Genomic DNA, 23,993 nt, shown 5'->3' with positions numbered 1-23,993 from the left:
ATCGATGGTGTGCGTCAGTGGATACAGTTAGATCGGCATGTGACATATCGCATGACAGAGGCATCCTTGGGCAATAGTGGGACCAACATACCTTCAATATTGCATGAACATGTGCTAGTCGTTGGATACTTCCTGATTTGAGAATGGCCCAAAACAGGACTCGTGTCGATTGGTGTAGAGAAATGTTGAAAAAATCCTACCGCACTTGTGCAAAGCACGTCTATGACATCGTAACAGGTGACGAATCTTGGCAAACAGGTGATAAAATAGCAATCGACCGTACGGGTGCTCTAAGACGAGCTTAATCCAACAACAATTGTTCGCGGAAGAAGCACCTCAAAGCAAATGGTCGCCTCTTTTTTCCGAAAATCTGACCATGTCACGACTGTACCACTAGAGAAATTAAAAATTGCCAATTTTAAGGGGCACAGCATTTGTTTGCCAGAACTTTTGGCAGAAGACGAATCATCCTTCACCAAGACAATGCGAGTTCTCACGTAGCGGATCACAAATTCTGTTCGAATTAAGGGGTCTTCCGCCTGATTGATTGACTTTGATTTCACATTTAATGATTTCTTTCTGTTCCAGAACATCAAAAATAATATGCGAGGTCAATACGGCAGAAGTTGTTGAAGCTTTTAAACAGTTCGTTTGTCAGGTATCCACTTCTAAATGGTAAAATAATAGCTTTCAAAATTGGTTCAAGCGAATGCAGAAGTGTATTGACTTTAAAAAGAATATTTTGAAAAACAAAAACAAAACAAAGATGTTTTCATTATTGGGCGCAAAATAAAAATATATATAATAAATTTGACTTGACTGATTTGACATACCATCGACAAAAAAGAAAACAAGTATGTATTCGTAGAATCTCAAGTAAAAGGGAGAGGGTGCGATATGCGGGCAACAGAGAATTGTGGGAGCCGCCCAGCCAAAAACCGTGTGGTCCACTCATTGTGCGTTTTAGGATAGCCCCATCGGTTGCATGTATTGGATTCAACTGCGGTAGAGTTTGAGTCATCAAAAACAAATTTAGGAATCGGGTTTCGGGAGTTAACCCAAATGACAGCCCGCATCAGAAATATGCGAGTCTGGTTTTAAGACTATATATAGGCTTTCTTTTTTCGTTCCGTAAAAATCATAAATGGGTTAGAGGCTTTAACATTTAAAATATACGGACGTAATATTGTAAAATAGTACTTTCTTTAATATTGTTACCTTCAAAACGTTTTTATCCCGAAATTATTATACTCACCTAAAATCTCCCATGGTCCTCTAAATTTCCAGGGCTTTTTGTCGGATCCAACGTTCTGCACATCACTCAAGTGATTGTTGAGAAAGTCCCGCATTGCAGTGCTTGAAGCAAGCATTAAAGGGGTTTGGCCTGTTTCCGAAACATAATACAAATTTTAGTATCTAAACAAAAATTAAAATAGTTGAATTTTAGCGAACCTGAATATGTAGCGAGTAACGGATCAGCGCCATAAGAAAGCAGCAAACGCACAATCTCCTCGTGGTCGTTTTCACTTGCCTCATGTAACGGTCGAATGCCCGAATGCGCCGCTTCAGAATGATTTGCTCCATACTGTAAAAGAATCCTAGCAATTTCAAGCCAACCCTTTGTACAGGCTTCGTGTAGCGGTGTATAGCCAGCATTATCTTTCTGATCTGGATTCATCCCCATACGATCCAAGCAGTAAACAACAACATCTATGTATCCCAGACGTGCGGCTTTATGCATTGTGCTTTGACCAACGCTCTTATTAAGCACCCATTTACGTACTTCACGACGTACATCATTCTCGGTCTTTACCTTTTTTTCATAATTTTCATCCTCTGTTTTCCTTTCAACTTTGGCCAGTATTTGCAGATTTTGTGTGGAATTAAGGTTCACGGAAGAGGTCGGATTTGGTTTTTTCTTTTTGCGTATGTAATCGAATCCAGAGCTTCCTTTTCGACGTAGATACTTTCCAGGCCGCCGTCTTCTAAAACTAGACGTGGCGCTATCACCTTCTATACTTGTTTTGTTAACAGTATTTGTGTCTAATGATTTATCATATGCATCTGCTGCACCAGTACTTGCCAATGTGTCCTCTTCATCCTTGACGTCTTCCTTTAGATGGTTCGCAGTTGAAGTTGATGCTGAAACCGAACCCGAAACCGAATGTGAGGAGAGGGTGCTAGTTTTACCATTCTTGCGTAATTTGTCGTCATTAATAACAATATAATGTTGCAAAAATTGTTCATATTTTTGTTCGAATGTCATTTTATCATTACCATCCGACATTTGAGATATAATTTCTGGTGGGGCAGATGCTGGCCTATCGTCACCAACAAAAATCTCTCGTATAATTTCTTTGCGTTGTTGCATTTTTGATTCTGTTCGTGTTTTGGTTTTTAAAACGGTTGTCTCAAAAATACTGAAGTGTCGCTTCTTTCCATCACTAGATTCTTCGTCGTGCTCCTTTTTTATTGGAATGGAAAGCATTTCTGTGACTGAACTTGATTCTGCACTGTGTGAAACATCGCTATGAATTTGGCTAGAAATGCCGTAATTGTTTGCACTCTTTTTATACTTAGGCTTTGTACAGGTGGTGGCATTTGTTTTTATAACACGTGAATGCAGCACATCAATTATTGAACGCCTTTCCTCATGCAATTGTTCCTCTTGTTGGGTTTTAGAGGTCAATAGTGATTTCTCACTGATATTCGGTGTTGACTTTTGAAGTAACCTTTCGATCGACTTCGCAAATTTGGCACTTCTGTTAGTGCTGGTTAGTGAAGGATCGTGTTCGCGCTCCAGATCTGGCAATGATGCAGCCATTTTAAGATTGTGTGGATGCTCTATTGTAATTAAATTTGGGGGAATTTTCAACGAACGCTTATAACGGTAAACTTCTAAAAACAAATCGTTTTGGCGTTCTTTGCCCTTGGGTCTTCCATTTTGACTATCACTAACTGCTATCGTTGCCTTATTAAGTTTTTTACTAGTCGAACCAGGTACCTTTTCAGTTTTCCCACTTTTCACATTCTTCTCATTTCTAGAACGCAAGCGCATTGAAGGCTCACGATCAGACTCTTTGTTCGATAGTTCTTTACAGACGGCGGATACAGAGCTCTGATTGTTGACAAACTTGCGAACATATTTTCGTTTGATTGATTTTATTTTAGTTGTAGAATTACGGATGATTTTATCATTACGTAACACTTTGCTATTCGCCAATTGTAGCTCCATTTCCCGCTTTCTCTTAGAACGGGTCATTGTATTTAAACCTACTTTTAAATGCACTTTGGGTTTCTTTGCACTTTTCGCGATTTCTTCTTTATTTGCGGAATTGGTTTGTGCTGATTTTACCACCTTATCTTGTTTTGTCTCTTTTTCTTCATTCGTTTTCTGCGTTTCTCTCCCTTCACTCCTTTTCGAAGACAATTTTTGTGAATCGTCATTCTCGGACGTTTTCGGTTTACTAGATATTAAACGATTATTTTTCATCGCATTGCTTTGGCACTTATCCTTGAATTCTGCTTTGAGTGTTGTCTCCTCCGAACTCTTGACGTTTTGTTTCGTTGCCGAATGGGAATTTTTGTCATTTTGATCAGTCGTTTGTAAAGAAACTTTTGTTAGAGAATTTCTTCCATCACTAGTATCAGAAGAATCGGAGCCACAATCCGAGAATTGATTTATGTCAATATGAGTATTTTGTCGCAACTTGGCTTTCTTTACAGGCTTCTTCGATCGGTCCTTCTTTCTTTTATGAATTTCATCATCACTCTCAGAACTACTATCCATTTGCAAACGAGCAGCGATCCGCTTTTCCTGCTGCAACCTAATTTTTCCCCGATCTTGTTTGCTTATTTTTTTCTGGATGATGATCATTGTTGACTGCGATGAATGACCTTCCAGAGACTTGCCTGTTGTACGTTCAGTCTTTAAGACACTATCAATCATTGAATCCATTATATCACACGAATTGCTACTTTCTACCGATTCTACATTTGACGTGTTCTGTTCCACTGACCCATCTGAAGCAATCATTCTTGAGATGCCATTTGAAGCAATTTGACATTCTTCACTTACGTCGTTATTAATATTCCCAAATCGGCGCTTGGAATACTTATTTTGTGAACTTGTAAGTAACTGTTCCATGAAGTCAGTACATTTATTATTCCAACTAAAATCTAAAAGACTACTGGAATCGTATTCTTCGTCTAGCCCCGGAATGGACGGCAACTCTGGTTTAGGGGTCTGACAAGTGCTTGGTTCCTCTTTTATTTGTATAGGTTCTTTAACGGTATTTACTATATCTACGGGTGTATTAAAAGTAAAACCTTTCAGCTCCGCTTTCGTTCTAATGCGAGCTGCTATAACTGAATGTGTTTCCGTTTTAATTGGAACCATTTGAACCGGATGTAAAATCGTAGGTGAAGGTGTATCTATAGTCGGCGTTATTGGTTCTATTTTACAGATAGGTACATTGTTATTAATAATTATGGAGCTTTCCCGTTGACAACAGGGAGTTATTTCGGCTTGTATGGATTTTTCAACGGTTCTCACATTTCGCTCTCGTTCTCTGCTCTCATCGATTGCTTGTTCATTTAATGCTATAACCGTCGATGATGTGGTGGTCATAGTTATCAATTCAGCTTTTGATGATCCATCTCGTTCCTGATATCGCTGTTGTTTAACTATTGGCTCATTACGCTGTGAATTTGAGTATTCTTGAAGATGTCGCTTGCGACCTAGATAATTAGGGTTTCGGTGTTCATTTGAATTTGGAGTGCTGCTAAATGTATTGGATGGGGAATCCGTATCTACCAGTGAAATTTGATCAGCGGTTTTTATAACGCTGCCACTATACGCTGGTGCACGAGCAACCGCATTATCATTTGAATGTAGGGGTTTCGGCAACGGCATTAAATTAGTAGTTTGGTTAAGATGTTCCACTGTTGTAGGGACAGTTCTGCTGATTATTGAACTTGGTTCGGTTTTTATTGACTTTATTGTAGCGAATGGATTAGTTTCTACGACGCTTGGTCGAATCTGGCACATCTTCACACTTTCATCTGTTGCTTTTAAAACCATAGAATTTGGCTTTATATCAGCCATGGGAGCCAGACCGCTGCGTTGGGTGACCGTACAAACTCTGTGCTGTGTTGATTGAGGATGTGCTAAAATACCCTTGGAACCAAGTGTCATCAATATTGGTTTGGGCACTTCTGCTGAAGTTTGCAAATGCTGACTTTGCTGGTTCATTATGATTTTGTGTACTCCAGCCCTTTTATCAGAATGAAGGGAAAAATTTGGTGTAAAATCTACCCTTGGTAGGGCATGCTTATAATCTATTGGAGGATTTTTCAAAAGTGCTTGATGGTAACTGTATTCAGTGGAATCAGCTTTCGTCTTAACCGTGCGCATTGATAAATCCAGAGGTGATGAACTCAACGGTGCCTCTACCTTAATTGTTCGTTGTATATCAGGTAAGGTTGCATCGATACAAATCTTTGCCGAATTGCGCGTAGGAGTAGGTAGGTTTTCCACTAAAACACCACTTTCCAAAGCATTCATTCCATAGTCCTTAGATATTGAGGAATTAACAGGCAATGGCAAACTACCATTATTTGGAGCTACCACGTTTTGTGGTAATTTTTCGGCAGGTTGAGTACCTGTTGGTCCTGTAGCTGAATTTAAGGCCTTCTTAATAATTTGTAAGTCTAATTCTTTTTCCGATGTAGCATTTCTCATGGCGTATACTTGGTTTATCAATTCTCTATAATTGGTTTTTGGAGCTTGAGATTTCTTAACTACATTTTGCTTTTGTGCTTGACTCGTTAGGTTAGAAATTACTTTAGGTTGCAGCGGCGGATCAATTGGTTGCGTTTGTTGGGAAGGCTGTACGGACGCAGAGTGAGAGTTAAGAGCCTTTGAGTTTTGTGGTTGCCTGTCATATGCACAGAAGTTAGATGTTGGATGCATAGCTGCGCTTTCATGGTGCGTTCGAACTGTATTGCGATGAATTTCGATTTGATTATGCTGCGGGTAACAAATTATTTGAGAGTAATTTGCTGGCGATTGGCTTTGTGGTGCCAGATTTGTGTGATGCATTTGTATGTGAGATGGCGGTGTTGTTTGTGACGGTGACGGCGAGGCTACAGCTGCGACAGATGGTGACATATTGAAATTGTTATTATGTACATTGCTATCGTACTTAATATGCTGTGTTTCATAATAGTATGGCTGTGTCTTATAGCCAGATGACCGATATACAGGTGTAGGGGGGGGAGTATTTTGATTTTCTGTGCATATGTTGTTTTTTGTAACTGTGTCTTTCGTCATTTTACCATATTTGAAGTAGCCGTGCTGGCCGGTATTTTCATTAAAGTTATTGGTCATATTGGCATAAGGGGCAGAGATGTCTTTACAACACGTATCCAACGTCGAAGTGGTTTTGTAGGGGTTCACATACAACCCACTACCCTGGTGCAGCATGGGTTCATTATAAATATCATCTTTATTTTTAAAGTCCGGCAAATCATGGGTGTTACTTTTCACTGCGAGATGAGCATGTGATAAAGAATGCAGCTGAGAATGCGATGGTAAAGCTTTCGGGCTTTTCGAATACTGGCTTGTAATTTGCGCCTGTTTTGCGGAAATAGGAGGCATGTCTGATACTGTACTAATCTGCGTCTTGGCACCTTGCATATAGTAGTTTTGACTACGAGAAATAGAGGGGCTGGCATTATTCAGTAAAGATTCCTGCTGGTGGTGGGAAGCTAATTCTGATTGTTGCATTGAGGTTTCGTGCAGGTGTTGGTGGTGATATTTACTGCCACTACTATGAGATGGATAACCACTAATAGAAGACATTTGCATTTCGTTTACCTTACCACTGCCCGTAGTACAACCATGTATTTTGAGTTCTGGCTCATGAATAATTTTTCTTTGGGCATGAATATTAGTAAACTTATCTGAACTGAATTGTGGTGTCGACATATATAAGCTTTGATGCGTCGTGTGCGTATTGCCATGATCGCCATGTGTAAAAATTTGCGGACATTTGCGTGCATAGTTGGGGCTAGCTTGTTGTTCCTTCAAGGCCAATGAGTTGCTAGGATTTATAATATTGCTGGGGTCCACTTTGTTATTACGTATTATTTCCATCGGCGCAGGAGCTGACTTTTGGCTTTGTATTACCTCATTGTACATCATTGCGTTTGCTGCCCCATGGCCAGGAACCGTAGAGTACCCGACTTTAACATCTTTATACAAGTCCTGTCTTGACAGGTACTTTTCGTCGTATAAACTCCCTTTAGAATAGTTTCCAATTGAACTAAGATGTTCATTATGTTGTTGTTGTAATTGTTGCGGTGGTATATTTGTTATATTGTTTATATTCGATTGAGTTTGCATTTGTATCAGATTTGGCTGTGCCTGGGCTTGAGGTTGTTGATGCTGAAGTTGTTGCTTGAAATTATAATTTGACTCCAAGGCACAACTTTTACTAGACACTGAATTTCTATCTTGTAATCCAACATTATTTCTGCTGACAGGTATTACATCTGTTGCGTAAGTCACTCCGCTAGTCGGATGGCAATATTGCCGGCCATCGTGAGAATATATCGGATTTTGATTGACTTTTTCCCGGTGTGTACTCGTGTTTTGGAAATCTACTCTTGATGAGCTTTCTGAGCTCCAATTTCCATCTGATGTTGAAGGGCATGCATTGCACGTAATATTATTGGACATGCTTGGACATATGCTAGACTTATTATTGACCATTACTCTCTCCTGCGTATAATATTGAGTATTCGATCGATTTTCTTCGATCCCTCCACTAAAATACATTGCACTTTGCCTTTCTTCATTGCCACCAATGAACTCGTGATGTCTATTTGGATCCATAGTATTCTATAAGGAATCTTAAAAGATATAAAGGAGATTATTATAACTGTTATGTATATTTTTTTTTTCTTTATTTGTTTATATACAATATGTAAGTACAAATACACAATGTGCAAGTAATAATAATAAGCTGCGGTATTAATATTGTATTATAGCTTGAAAATTCAAATATACAATGAAATAAAATACCGGCTTCGTTTTATATTTTGGTGCATAAGTTGGTTAACTAAACTGGTATAATTTTAATAAAAAAAATAAAAAAAAACAATGAGGATTTCAATAAACTGAACTTCGATGTTTGGACAACCCTGGAAGATTGCATTTGCAAAATAGTAAATACATAAGTGAACAAAATTACATCTGGGTTTTCTGGTGTTATAAACTTTATATGCAAATCTTCTTTTACTTTTAAATACATTTTGTGGCATTTTAGGATTACTTCACACACTTCTAACGATTGGTGTTATGGTTCATTCATCTTTAATGCGAAGTGAAACGCCAAATAGGTTGGAATCATTGGCACTCTCGGAATCAAAACATGTTCACATTTATCTTTTCATACTATCATTGCTGCTTTAATTTCGTGGTTCATTAACTTCTTAACAGTCTTTTTCCATTGCATAGTTTTGGTTGGATCAGGTTGCACAATACAATCATCAACATCATTCCTTAGTCTCCGTTGCAGAGTGTAGAACCAAGGTTGAACAATATGAGATTTAGTAATTCAGTTGGATCGTTGGCTTCATATGGATAAATAACACAATCGATAGATTTATACAAATGCAATTTGTTTAAGATTTGACTTTGAATTTTTATATTCAAATCACCTAGGTCGTGTCTGCTGTAGCAATATAACGTCACCTATACATGTATGGGGTCTGCTGCTGGAGTGGCAGTCCTTGGCCGAATATAAATCCGGACCGTTCAGGTAGGGTAGAACGGATTATCGATCGAACGCCACCTACGTTCTTTTGCTTCGCTGCCAAAATGGCTAATTCAATCAAAAATATAAAGTTTCCGTAATTAGCACCAATATTCTAGAGCTCCTTCGTTATCAATTCTTCTTTCGACGTCGTGATTGACTAAAGTCAGGTGGAAATGAAATAGGATAAGTGAAATCGTCAAATTGCCAAAGTCTAAAAAATTTAGGGAAAATACGTCCACCGTTTGATCGTTTTGTAAAGCAACTCGCATAACTGTGTTTAATTTGAGAGTTTTAAGACATCTCTACAAATTCAATGACTTCATATAAGCATTTATTGATTGTGGAATGACTAGCAGTGTTTGGCAAAAATCGTCGGCTAATAGCATCATCTATCGTACCTCCAAAGAGGTTCTGATTATTGCCCCAATGCTTGTTTGTATGATATCATACACTAATCCCAATTGATTATTTGCCTTCTGGCAATGTTGCAGCAATCCCAGAGGAAGAGACAACAAGTTCTATTTAATTTTGTGCGCAAATCGAAGATAAGATCAATGAATTTAGGAACGTTTAACCTATTTCGCCGGTGCATCGAGGAAGAAGATTCTCCGAAGGCATTCCATGCCGATCCTATTGACGTTCTCGATTCAATGCATCATGCACTTGTCGATTTGGTGTTGGTATTCCAAATTCGTGCTACAACTTGCTGAACATCAAGCATAAGTCTTTTTTCAAAATTAACGCCTTGTTAAGGATCTCATATTCGAGTTCAGCATTTTTTTTGGTTTACGTATTCGATGCAAAATATCGACAGCCATATCAACTTTGTACGTATTTATTCCACAAATAATGTTCAAACTAGGAATGAAAACCAAACTGTCTAAAGAAGTTGTATCACTGCACTCTTAAAAGTTACTAAAGATAAAAGGCTTACGATGGGTAAAGATTTTGTGACTTTTCTAACCCTTCTTTACTATTCTAAAGCATTTGACACAGTTGACCACGTTTTATTATGTTAAACATTGAAGCATTTTTTAATTTCTCGTTGTTGTTGTTTCAACAGCATAGGTAGCCCTATCAGTGTAGGCATATCATCGGTCGCCTTCGTCTAGCTCATCTAGGGGTAGGCCCAGGAAACATGCTGTTTCGACAGGTTGGGTCCAGAGGGAGAGGGGGGTTAGATGAGTCGGTTTAAGGGGGCATGTAAAGAGGTGGTTAGTGTCGTGCGGGGTACCTTCACATGCCGGACATGTGTTTGGTATGTCGTGGTCGATTCTGGATATGTAGGAGTTTAACCTGCTACAGTATCCAGAACGTAGTTGTGCCAGTGTTACACGAGTCTCACGGGGAAGCTGGAGCTCCTCGTCTGCAATAGGTGGTGGTTGGACTCCGATTACGGCATTCACAGGACGGGAGTTCATGAAGGTGGTAACGGTCTCCCGGTGAATGTCGTTTATTGACTGTCTAAATACTGTCCGGTCCAGTAGGTTGCGGTCAGTTTTGTCCTGGATTTCGTCAGCGTAGTCTAGGAGGTGTCTCCTGACGTGCCTGGGAGGTGGCTCAGGCTCAAGCAGGTGTCTGCAGGGGTGAAACCTGCAGTAACATCCAAGCAGGAACTGCTTGCTGAGCAGTTTGTTGTGCTCCACTACTGGGAGCATTTGTGCCTCGTTATGTAGGTGTTGGATGGGTGACATCAGGAGGCACCCGTTCGCTGTCCGAAGGGCGGTATTTTGACAGGTCTGTAGCTTTGTCCACTGCGAATCACTAGTTCCAGGCGACCAGACAGGCGCAGCATAGTTTAGAACCGGCCGGCCAATTGCCTTAAATGTCGAAAGCAACAGTTCTTTGTCTTTGCCCCAAGTGCTGCCGGCCAGCGATTTGAGGACCTTGTTGCGATTTTGGACTTTAGTGGCAATTGCGGTTGTGTGCGCGATTTCTCGTCCTCAGCATTAAATCTAGTCAAGTCGTATCTTTGTGAGCGTTCTCAGGCTGTTTGGGTTAATAATTCTTTGTTCATTTTCATGTCCGTAGTTAAAAGAGTTCCGCAAGGTTTTTTGATTGGTTCTCTGTTATATGTATTACATATTAATGATCTTCCTGAGGTACTTAATCACTATGACATGCAGGTCTATGCCGATAACATTCCATTGTATCTTGGTTGCCCTTTTGACTAATGTAAGTATGTGCAATTTAAATAACGATCTATGTGTTGACAATGGGTGGGCTTACAATAAGGATATAATTAACAACCCAAGTATATCCCAGTGCACTGACATTTATAAAAACTATTTCACACTGGATGCGCTCGGCAAAGTAACCTTAGATAGCTCTGCGATTGATTATGCTGGACTTAGAAACCTTGGTGTTAAATTTAATTGAACTCTCACATGGAAAAATCACATAGTTAATGCGGTGGGTAAAGTATATGGAATCATCCGGTCCCTCTGGTATATTCAATATTTTAATATTGAATGAATATTATTTTTTAAATTTCTCAAACCACCTCATTGCTACTGATATATATGTATGTATATAGATGACTTCCCATCTAATAATGTGAAACTTCATCGTTAGCATTTACAATTGCGATATCAAATACTGCCATATCCACTTACTTTTGTAAACATATTATATGGACTTGACAAATCTACAGTACTCAGCATTGCAATGTGATTTAAATGTTTTGGAAAGCATCGGCGAACGCTTCAGAGCCCAATTGTTATCGACTACAACTACATTATTTTTAACTATCAAGGTTATCGTTCTGCTGTTATCTTCTGTGGAGCGACGACGACACAGAGCAAAACCATCATTACCTGCAATTGTGTCACCACATTTGTTTTCCACCACACTGTGATTCCTGATTGCTCCTCGGTTCATGAATCTTATGCTTCGTCACTATTTCGTAAAACTTTGGATTTGTTTCGGAATCAGAAATTTCTGCATAAATGAAGACGCCAATTTGATCTGCTTTTATTTTCTCAAAATCCATCTGTTCACAAGTGGGACAATTAATTTTCATTTGAATAAAATTCACACAACTTTCAATATCCAACGCGGAGTCTTATTGTTATCAAAAAAACAAAATATGTATGAAGTCGATCGAACTATCACATGGAATTCAAAACACACAATTTTTAATATTCAATGCGGAATGTATTAAGTTTTGAAGAAAGGACATATATCAACGATGGTCAATTTTGTTTAGACCTTGGCATTTTGTGTTAAACTCTATGCTTAGATGAGGTTGCAAATTCTGTTTGAAAATTGAAATTAAAAGTACACATCAGTCATCGACTAACATTCGTAGCATACGGTTGTGTTTCGATAGTGTTCTCTGAGTTCCTTCATTCGCGGTGCAGTTATATCCCAACAACTACACTCTTACGTTTGGTTTTTTCCATTTGCTTATTTTCAAGTGTACCACGTGCTTAATTTATTTCTATTAAACAGTGACAGAATGCCCCCCCCCGGGGCGCATAATTTAGGGGATAATAGGTTCGCTACCTTAGCGTCCTCCCCCAAACGGAAGAAAAAACGTCCAATTAAATTCGACGATTTTCCTGATCTTCCAGATCTTAACAAAACAATATCCACCCCAAAATACTTTGTTGTTTCTTCTACTAATTATCAGAAGCCCCTATCGCATTATTCATGCTTCGCAGTGCAAAAATCGTGAAACGTGTTAAGCAAAAACATAGAAAAAATTTCAGAACTGAGAGATGGAAACCTTTTACTACTGGTCAAAGACAAGCATACTGCAGAAAAATTTATAGCTGCCAAACAACTTCCAGGAATATGCGATATCACATGCAAATACCACGATAACCTCAACTTCGTGAAAGGGACGGTCTTCGCTCCTTTTCTCAAGTCTCTTCCTGATGAGGAAATCGTAAAAGAACTATCAACGGAGGGTGTAGTAAGTTGTTTCAAATTCACTAGGATAGTTGATAACAAAGCAACACCAAGCGGAGTCATCCGTCTTACTTTTGATGCTTTCAGAATTCCAGAAACCATCAACATATCTTGGTATAAAGTTAAGGTGAGGGAATATTTCCCGAATCCGATGCGTTGTAAGTCTTGCCAGTATTTAGCTCATACTAAAAAACATTGCAATAATGCTCCATTGTGTCAAGTACTTAGAGTGTTCACGCATAAGGTGCGCAAACTGCCATGAAGAACATCCATCCAGCTACAATAAATGCCCAACATTTTTGCAACAAAAGGAAATCCTTAAAATAAAAACCCAACGTAAATGCACATTGAAGCAAGCGAGAGAGTTTCACTCTTCTCAACTTCCCTCTACCTCAGCTCACTTTTCTTTCGCTGGTGTCACATCCAGCAACAAAATCATTCAACCAGTAACAGAAACAAACACTAGCAAGAACGTATTACTACTCCAGCAAGAACATACCACTTCGAGTTCAAGCAAAAATATCGTTAACCCAGCAAATACCAATGATCAAACGAACTACAACTCATCTCTCTCCCTACAATCAAGTCAATCATCTAATGTTGATCAATCTTCAACTTCCATTAATCTAACAGCTTCATCAAGCAACACCACTTCTAACTCACCTACTTTCTCCCCATCACCAAGTAAATCATCCAACATATCTCAACCTTCAACTTCCATTAATATAACAACTACTTCAAGCAACACTGTGCAATCACAACCGATCTCTAATTCTGCAATCTCTTCGCCTATCACTCGTTTAACCCAGGAACTTTTAAATCAAAACCGCTATTTCTCTTCAAAACGGATGACCTCTGACTCTGAAAGCGAAAGATCAGATAGGTTTAGTAACTCCATTGATGACCTTTGATATACTTCATTGGAATATCCATGGACTTTATAACAATTTAAATGAATTAAAACTACTAATTAAAGACTTATCTCCATCTATAGTTTGCCTGCAGGAAACTCACATCCCCTTCAATATGTCTGCGCCTATTTCGAATTCGTTTCATAGCTACTTTCATAACCTGCCCCATAACGCTACCTCAAAGCAAGGCATATGCGTCATGGTAAAAAAAGGAACGCCCCACAAATTATTAGACATTATATCCCCGTTGTCAGTCATTGCCGTCGAAGTCAATTTAGGTTTCAAATTTACTGTCGTTTCTGTCTATATTCCTCCGCAACAACCTTTTAATCTAAAAATGCTTCTAGACATAACCTCTAGTATTACTACAGATATACTCTTGATCGGTGACTTGAACGCGTGGAGCCCCCTTTGGGGATCCCCTTCGGATAACTTCAGGGGCAAAATAGTAGAGGATTTCATCCTTCTAAATAACTACATAGTGTTAAACGACTTGGCGCCAACTTATTTCTCAACTCACCAGACATTTACCCATGTAGACGTTAGCATGTGCTCGGCGAGCTTGGCCCCAAAACTCTCTTGTTCCACTTCGCCTTTTCTCCCCGGCAGTGATCATTTCTACCTTCTCACTAAAGCTGTAGCCGCCTTGTCCAATCCAGGGACCCCTAAACCAAAGTTTATAACACAAAAGGCGAACTGGGAACTTTTCCAACGTACGGCAACTGTAACGTCGTTTAAGTACAACCAATCATCTACGATCAGCAAAGAGGCCAACAATATAACTAAAACTATTCGTACAGCTGCTCACCTATCTATTCCCCAAACACAAAACAAATTTCACAAAACCATGGTGCCTTATTGGTCTCAATTTCTTTCTTCTTTACGTAACAAAAAACAAACCCTTTGGCATAATTATAAGAGGCATCGTTCCCTTTCCAATCTATTGGAATACAAAAAAAGTAACGCTTATTTCAAAAAACAACTGAAAGACGCAAAGAGACAAAGCTTAGAGGTGTTAACTAGTACAATAACCCCAGATTGCAGCCCCAGAAAAATTTGGTCTAATATAAAGATGCTTTCGGGTACTTTCTCCCCCTTATCCATCAAAGTATTAGACACCCCTCATGGCCCTATCAACTCGTCTGCGGACATGGCAAATCATTTTGGCTCAGTTTGGTCAATCTATTCAAAGGACTCCAATTTCCACCCTAATTTTGTTGCCGAGAAAAATCTAACTCTAATAGAAAAGTACGTTAATAACTCTCCATCGCCTTCAGCCCAAAAAATTGAGTCCCCTGTTACCATTTTCGAGTTTGAAGTTACTATTAATTCCATGTCAGGTAAAACCCCAGGCCGTGACCGTATTTCATATTCATTGCTGCAAAACTTACCATCGGTAGTCAAAACTCGATTAGTCAACCTGTACAACGCCATCCTAAGCCAAGGCACCCTCCCACACACGTGGAAGAATGCACTAGTACTTCCCATTCCAAAATCGTCTCAATGCGGAACTTCTGCTTCTGATTATAGACCTATATCACTTTTGTCATGTTTAAGCAAAACACTAGAGAAGATTGTTGCTAACCGCATTGTATGGTTCGCACTTTCAAACAAACTATTTGATGCCCATCAAGTAGCGTTCAAGGAAGGCCAGGGAACGATGGACGCCTTACTTATTTTTGAACATTTTGTCACTTCTGCCCTTTCCACAAAAAACCACGTATCTGTTCTTAGTATTGATTTCGAGAAAGCCTACGAAAGAATCGGTCCGCATGCCATTCTTCGAAATCTTGCGTCTTGGAAAATCGGTAAAAAGATATATAACTTTGTCAAAAACTTCCTTACTTGCCGTCTATTTTCAGTCAAAGTTAATAATAAATATTCAAACACATACAAACTTTTTAATGGTATCCCACAGGGGTCACCACTATCAGTGATCCTCTTCATTATTGCATTTGACAACATAAACAAAATTATATCGACGCATAAAAGAATTAACCACATAATATATGCCGATGATTTACTTCTCTCCTCTAAATGTAAAGATTTATCGGTGGTACAGAATGATTTCATACAAATTTTAACGGAATTAACAAACTGGTCAAACACGTCTGGGGCCAAAATATCGTTTAATAAATGCAGAAACTTTCATATATGCAATAAGAAAATGTGTCCACCGATGAACCTATCTTTCAATAATGTTAACCTATTGTTATGTAGCACTTTAAAAATTCTTGGTATTATATTTGATTCTAAGCTAACTTTCAAAAGTCATTGTAAATACCTTAGACTAGCTCTAGTTAAAAGATTAGATATAATCAAATACTTATCGTCGAAACACTGTCTTGTCCATCCAGCATCGCTCATCAATGCGACCAAAGCGCTACTCTTATCTAAAATCGACTATGACCTACCGATCTATGGGCACTGTGCGAAAAACAACGTTAAGCTCATTCTCCCTCCATACCACACCGCAGCCAGGAGAAGCATACGTGCCTTCCCGACCTCACCGGTTATTTGCACTTTGACAGAAGCTGGTCTTCCAACCATCGAAGAGAGAGCTACTGCCAACACCATCAAATTGATCCCAAAGCTCCTTCGGTGCAAGAATGCAGTATTGCTCAAGGCGGTTTATTCGTCAAGCAGAAGGAAAAAACACGGATATCGACCGTCAACGATTATGAGATGTTTAAATGCTGCGAATGAACTAGGTATTCCTATCAAACCAGAGAAATTCGATTACAAACGTCCTGTGCCATGGTTCCAGTTTAATAGTCTGCTGTACCTAGACATGCATTCTTTTAAGAAAAGTACAACTCCTCCTACAGTTTACCGTCAAGCCTTCGAACAACTTGCCTCAAATCTAAAAGAACAAGGATGGAAATTTTTGTATACGGACGGGACTAAAACTGTTTCCACCACAGCCTTTGCGGTAGTAGACTCCGACCATAACACAATTTCAGCTGGTCATCTACTAAACTTCTGCTCGGTTTTTACTGCAGAAGCAAACGCTGTTTATTGCAAAATATTTATCTTCATATTTTCAATATATGTTTCGAATATAAGCCAAATCGGAGCATAAATACGACTTTTAGTAATAACTCGATTCTGGCGCCACCTAGCAGGAAGTTTCTTTCTCACTAACCTATGTAATCCTTGTAACTATAAACAGAATAAACAAAATAACTATACTTGTAACTATAACAAGAATAAACAAAAAAGCTTCCAAAAATGCTGTAAGTTGATAATTCCATGTATATTTTAAAATGTATGTCTGTATGTATATCAACGTTCACTTATGTAGCTTGCTCTTTTTAAATTTTACAGCATTTATCTTCTTTTTTCTCTCTCTTTGACACTTTCTTCAGTCTTCCAGCATTCCACTGTGTGCTTGAAGAATGAAAGCCTCTCAGTTACCATACCCGTTATTATTAGTATGGGTGTTGAAAACCAGTATTTTTATTCCATTGTGGCTCTTTAAAGCTAGAGCTCAAATTTCACTCGCTTTCTTCGCATAATTTCGTTACACCAAATTTATTATTTCTGCTGCTAGTTGTTTAAGCTTTTTTAACTCTATCGTTCCCATCGGCCATTAAGCCAATCCGAAACTTTCAACTATGAAAAACATTTCTTGTAATAAGTAGCTACAAACTTTTTACTCTTTATAAAAGATGCGAGGTATTTCCTTCGATATGCACATGTGTGTCCATATGTATGTTAAAACTAGCATTAATCATTCATTCATCCATTATTACTTTGCGAATTAAGCTTATGTTCGAACTTCGCGGCATATCAGTTGATACCACATAATATGAGAGCTTCTCGTGGCGAATTTTGCATAAAGATTTTGGCCTACACCCTAACAAGATCAAATTAACGAAAAAGTAGAAATGTCTTGGAGATTTGAGAGCCAAAAATTCACTGGTGAAGTTTTAACAATATACACAATGGCTCCAGAAATTGATCACTATGTGAATAACGGCTGCTACTATTATATCCAACAGTACACTTAGGTAGTAGTTTGGTAACTTATTTTGAAAATTTCGAAATTCGGTTTTTTACATATTTTGAAAGTGTGATATATTGGTAATATACTGTACAAATTTTAGACCGAAATTCGAAATATTGTCGAAATTATAGCACATACATGAGAGCGGCTCGTACTTGCGCGCGCTAAGCCGCTAAAACTTTAAACGCGTTTTTCTCTAAACAACGTTTTTCCGGATGGCCGTCGTGAAAACAAATTTTCTATCTAACGGATTGAGCTGAAATTTAGATATGTTTTTCTACACATCAATAGTTCTGGCGGGTAGTAGATTTAATTTATTTCGTCCCTAACTTTCCATTTTTTAGTCCGATTTCCACTTTAAAAAAAGGCAATTTTCTTACGAAGTCCGCCATTTTGTTATTTTTTGTCAAAATCATTTGATCTTACTACCCGCCAGAACGACAAGCACACTGATTAATAAGCAATTTGTTTTTTCTGTTTCAGATGACCACAGGTGACGAAATCACGCCGGCCAGCCACTGTACCTCTTTTTTTTGCCGCTTAAAAAAAAAATAAAATTTTTTTTTGTACACCTTCTGATACCTTTAATAACATATCAGAAAATCAAACCGATTGAATTTTATTTTCCCTTCCAAAAAATGTCCCAAACATGGCCTCAAAACACGTGTAAGTTACTAGACTACTACCTTAAGCCAAAAATGGCTCGGGAATGTAGAACCGACTGTCCTGGGAACGTCGGGAATGTTTGATCGTGATAATTGCTCAACAGTCCCTGGAATAAAAAAAATTAATTTCAAAAATGGCAATCCTCCCAGTGTATTTCTGCCATGAAAAAGCTCCTCATAAAAATCTGCCGTTCAAAGTAGGTTCCTCCATTTAGGGAATAAAATTAAAACGCAGACGACAAATTTAAGGAGCGGTTGCCCCAACACACAAAATTGGTGCAAGTGTCAATTATATATACCTATATGTATATGAGCTCACAGTTACATGTGAAAAAAACGCCCTGTACAGAAAGCGAGAAATTCTGTATAAACACGAGAAAACAGGTATACCCTTAGGAAGAAATAAGGAACAGACTAAAGTCCATCAAGAGGAATTAAATAAAATTGGGATCTATTTATTGGGTTGGCAACCAAGTAATTACGGATTTCACTCATAGATGGCTTTAGTTGAATTTTTAGGTTTGCAGACGTAGTACAAATGTAAAACACATTTTGTTATTTGATAGTTGGCAATTCAGCTGTCAACAGTAAATCAAGTTTTTTGATCGATTGTGTAGTTTTCGTTTAGCGATCGTTGAAAAATGGAAAATTAAAAGGAACATTTTCGTCACATTTTGCTTTTCTATTTCTGCAAAGGGAAAACCTCATCCTAAGCTCATAAAAAGTTGTGTGCTGTTTATGGTGACGAAGCCTTAAAAGAACGGCAGTGTCAAAATTGGTTTGCCAGGTACGATTTCGTTCTGGTGATTTTTCACTCAAAGATGAAAAACGTTCTGGTCGTCCAGTTGAAGTTGATGACGCCCGAATCAACGCAATAATTGATTCGGATCATTACAGTACAACAGGTGAGATTACAGAAAAACTTCATGTATCACATACATGCATTGAAAATCACTTAAAACAACTTGGCTATGTTCAAAAACTCGATACATGGGTTCCTTACGAATTGAAAGAAACGCATTTAACGCATTAACAGCTGCGAATTGCTAAAGAAACGTAATGAAAATGATCCTTTTTAAAACGAGTGATAACTGGCGATGAAATATGGGTTGTTTACAACAATATCGAGCGGAAAAGATCGAGGAGCAGGCCAGGTGAACCAACTCAAACAATATCCAAAACGATATTCATCAAAAGAAGGTTTTGTTTTCAGTTTGGTGGGATTACAAAGGAATTGTGTACTTTGAAATCTTACCACCAAGCCGAACAATCAATTCTGATGCAAAGCAAAGCAAAACTTTTTTTTGATGAATATCATTTTTGATGTTGGTTCACCTGACCTTCTCCACGATATTTTCCGCTAGATATTGTTGTAAACAACCCATTTTTCATCGACAGTTATCAGTCGTTTAAAAAAAAAGAGGATAAATCTCATTACGTTTCTTTAGCAATTCGCAGCTGTTAATGCGTTGCGTTAAATGCGTTTCCACGACACTTTAGCAGCATTCCCCATATTTGTATGGGGAATGATTATGCTGCTACAACAACAATCAATTCTGATGTCTACATTGAACAACTAACGAGGTTAAACAATGCAGTTAAAGAAAAGCGTCCCGAATTGACAAATCGAAAAAAGTATTGTATTCCATCATGGCAATGCAAGGCCACACACATCTGTGGCCACTCGGCATAAATTATTGGAGTTTGGTTGGGATGTTTTGCCACATCCACCATATATTGCTGACCTTGCACCATCTGATTACTTTTTGTTTCGATCTTTACAAAACTCCTTGAATGGTAAAAATTTCAATAATGATGATGATGTCAAATAGTACCTGATTCAGTTTCTTGCTAATAAAAACCAGAAGTTTTATGAACGTGGGATTATCATGCTGCCTGAGATTTGGCAAAAGGTCATTGATCAACATGGGGAATACATTACAGAATAAAGTTTTTTAATTCCATGAAAGTTTTATGAACGTGGGATTATTATGCTGCCTGAGATATGGCAAAAGGTCATTGATCAACATGGGGAATACATTACAGAATAAAGTTATTTAGTTCCATGAAACAATTGTTCTTGATTTTCTAAAAAAAAAATTCGCAATTACTTAGTTGCCAACCCAATATAAGAGAAGCTCAGAGCGGAGCATAAAAACCGGTGAATAAGTTTAGGTTAAAGGAAAAATTGCAACGTATTGAAAGTACAACACATAGTTTCCTAGTTTTTACTTTTAATATCGAAAGATTATTTTTATTCACAGTTTTTAACGATTAGTTTCGAATCCTTTGAAATTCTCATAAATATAATAATATTTAAGGGGCAAACAATAGTTCTTGAAAAGCACTATCCAGAATAATTTCATCTACGAGACTCTTTGTGTGTAATCAGTTTAGATTTTTTTTTTATTTAACACGTTAACGTCAACACTATTTACCTCGTATCAATGATGCCATAAGGGTGCATTACAACCAAAGGTGTTAGCAAAATGAAGAAAAATTACGGATGAATGACATCAGTGCTTAAAAATAGATATAGATCGCGACCACTCATATTAGTTTTCGCTGAAATTCTGGTTTTCTTTCCTTAATAATATATGAACCTAATAAAAATTTATTGAAAAAGAAAAAGATTTAGAATGGTAACTTCAGTAATGTTGTGTATCAGTTGTGTTGTCTATAATTGTGAACAATTTGTGGCATTAATTAAGTATTAAACATGTTTTACCATATCCATTAAATATTCATGGATGAAATATTATTCTTACAACTTCTCAATAATTGAACCAAGGGAGGAATTCTTAAGTAGCATGCAGAACTAGTAACAAAGTAATTCTATTTGTTTCTGTGGAAAAAAGGAAAACATTTTTATCGCCGAAACTATGTATATGTATTTTTCCTTTTTGCAACTCTGCAGAGATATAGCTAAATGATAGAAACCACGTAATTTCGACACTAATGCTTTTCTAGCCGAGAATTAGAAACGGAGTCAGGAAGGTCTGTGTAAGAAATAAAATCACGCTTTTGGGAGTCCAGCCGTAGTGATTGCTGCTCTAAAATATTGGAAATAACAAAACATGATCTTTTCTCTTAGAAATCTATATCACCGCATGAAGCGTCGCTAAAGGAGAGCATCAACGACACTGGGAAGTAAAATATAGAGCCGAAAACTAGGGACCAAAGAGTATTAGTTATCTCGAAGTTAGATGTGAAAATGTTGCCCGAATTCTGAAATTGAATGTAACTATTTTTTCATAACAGTTATACGATTAGAAATATTTATTTGAGTTCCGATAAGAACTATTACCCCCCAACTATTATTTTATACGTTGCCTGATGACAGTTTTTGGTCAACTTTTTTTTTACGCTGCCAATAAGTGTTATTTCCCAATATTAATATTTTCTGCTGCATGTTAACTGTTATATAAGGGAAATATAAGTTGTAAAATATTTCTCAACATTTATTTTTCCTTGAATATATTTTGAAATTTACTGATAATTGTTGACCCGTGGAAGAGGGAACTTTCTATATCTTCTATTAGCATAGTTGCAGAATCTTCACTACAAGGGAAGAATATCTGACGATATACCTTAGTTGGTGGGTTTTACATGTATTCCTCGTGGTCCCACTCTTTGTGATCTCCATATGTCAGTGATAATGTGAGTGGTCGTTGACAGACTAATGGCTCTGAAGATATTCTACTCACACTTAACGAAAATGCTCTAATATCACAGTGCATGCAGCTTTCGCCTCTTCCATGACCACCGAACTTCATCACCGTTCGAAGTAAGCAGTAACACAGGTTGTACTAAGTGTATTCATGTTCATGTCCCTAATAAGTCATAGAAAAGAGCAAGCCGTTAAGTGTTTTTTTTAATAAACTTTGAATGGTTTATTCACTATTTTCTTCAGGATTATTTTAATAATGGGTCCAAAATGCCTCGATTGGTACATCCAAATTTTTTTTTGCTTATTTTGACCGTCGCCCCGTAAACCAGATAATTACCTGTTCAATGCAAAGCATAAACAAGCATTTACACATTATTTACTGAATGATATGCCCATTTTGCGTATACCGATTTTTAACTTTATCACTAATTTGTATACATATATGTGCACACATACATACATACTTATTGAGGCACATGCATTCATATACACAAATTAGAAATTTCGGAACAAAGAAGTCTTCCAAATATGATATTTAATAAATATTATATATCGAGCAGTGAATATCTCTTTCAAAAGTATTGCTAGTGCTAATTTTACTTGTGCTCCATCATAGCCTGCTGCAGACACTAGTTTAAATTCCCACTGCAATTTTGCTGTGTCAGCAAGGAGTATAGGAAAAAAAAGAAATTCCATTTTATTGACAAAGTTAATTTAAAGTGTCCTAAGCATTTTTTGGCATTCCATTTTTTATACTCGACTTGTTTTGAAGTCAATGTCTAATCATTTTTGTTTTCTTCTTGCTTTCTTTTAATTAGAATTCACTTTACACATTATGGTTAAGCACTTCCACTTTCCTAAATCCACCATGCTCCGCACTATTCTTCGCTTGCTTCACGACACAATTACAATACAAAACTCGACGACTCGTTTTACTTTGAATTTGCTTTAAATTTGACTTTGCGCTGATTTGCTTTGTTTTATTTTACTTTATTTAGCTGTGCATCAACTTGCTGCTGAGGAAAATTCAATGAGCAAAAAGCAAAAAAATTTCTACTTCTACTTGTCTTCTTTGATCGGGTGCTCGCTTGCTAGTCTTGTTGTTTGGCCTACTTTGAAGATAAATTTCACGTTGTATTCACATTTGACTGTGGTTATTTTAAATACTAAAACTTTCAATTCAATATCACTAAATAACTTTTGCTATCCGAAATACATAAATACTACAATAAAATTATAATATAACTATATTAGCGTTCACTTTACTTTTTCTTTAAAATCACTGCTTCATTTTCACAAAACGAGACAACGACGACGACGATATAAAAATGAAAATGACGACAGTGTGACCATTGCATTCAATTGTAACTAATCCAAACTGTACAACCCAGGTCGAACTTGGCATTGAAATTATGCATTAATGGAATGGCCTTCGGTTCGGGTCTAAATGCTCCCGTATATCCCAAGTAAATTTGTATTAAATGACTATACAAATACTATACTTTATTTAATATTCTCATTATAAAGGTTGAATAACCATAACCATATGTTGTGTTGTGAATTTTTTAATTAGTCTTTAGTAACAATAAATGCAACTATGCTATGTATGGTGAATAAATTTTTAGGCAGGGTTGCGACAAATTATAATTTTTTTCTTAGGATATATGGGTAAATTTAGAAAATATGCAAAAAATACATTCAAGTTAATTGTTTATGCATTTTTCTCTCAGGTTGAAGATTTGTTCTTATAATAAATATAAATAAACCTTTATTTATTTTTAATTTTAAATAAAAGATATTAACCCTGCAGGACGCAGATCTTCATATGAGCGATTATGTGTTCCTCAGTGTCGAGAGAAATAGTAGATTTAAAATCGATTTCAGTATCTACTTTCAGCTTTCTAATAGCTATGTAACTCGTTTTTGTTGTGGCAGCTCATCGGTCGCGGCGTCAATCTTATCTAATGGCAAACCCAGGAAAGATGTTGTTTTGACTGG

At 37.4% G+C, this 23,993-nt stretch overlaps 1 protein-coding gene across 1 annotated transcript in view; it reads right to left on the bottom strand.

Annotated features, from left to right (window-relative positions):
- Positions 1–23,381, bottom strand: part of LOC128860802 (uncharacterized) — a 28,866-nt gene extending 5,485 nt beyond the window's left edge. The window contains exons 1-3 of the mRNA XM_054098553.1: positions 23,262–23,381; positions 1,453–7,917; positions 1,256–1,384 (exon numbers count right to left, since the gene is read on the bottom strand). Of these exons, the coding sequence (XP_053954528.1) occupies positions 1,256–1,384; positions 1,453–7,900 (6,577 nt within the window). The 5' untranslated portion in view covers positions 7,901–7,917; positions 23,262–23,381. The remainder of the gene's footprint in view (positions 1–1,255; positions 1,385–1,452; positions 7,918–23,261) is intronic.
- Between the last annotated feature and the right edge of the window lie 612 nt (positions 23,382–23,993).

The sequence above is a fragment of the Anastrepha ludens genome, chromosome 4 (assembly GCF_028408465.1).
Source record: "Anastrepha ludens isolate Willacy chromosome 4, idAnaLude1.1, whole genome shotgun sequence".
In the NCBI taxonomy this organism is placed as follows: domain Eukaryota; kingdom Metazoa; phylum Arthropoda; class Insecta; order Diptera; family Tephritidae; genus Anastrepha; species Anastrepha ludens.
The sequence above is the reverse complement of the archived record's forward strand: the minus strand, read 5'-3'. Positions and strand labels throughout refer to the sequence as shown.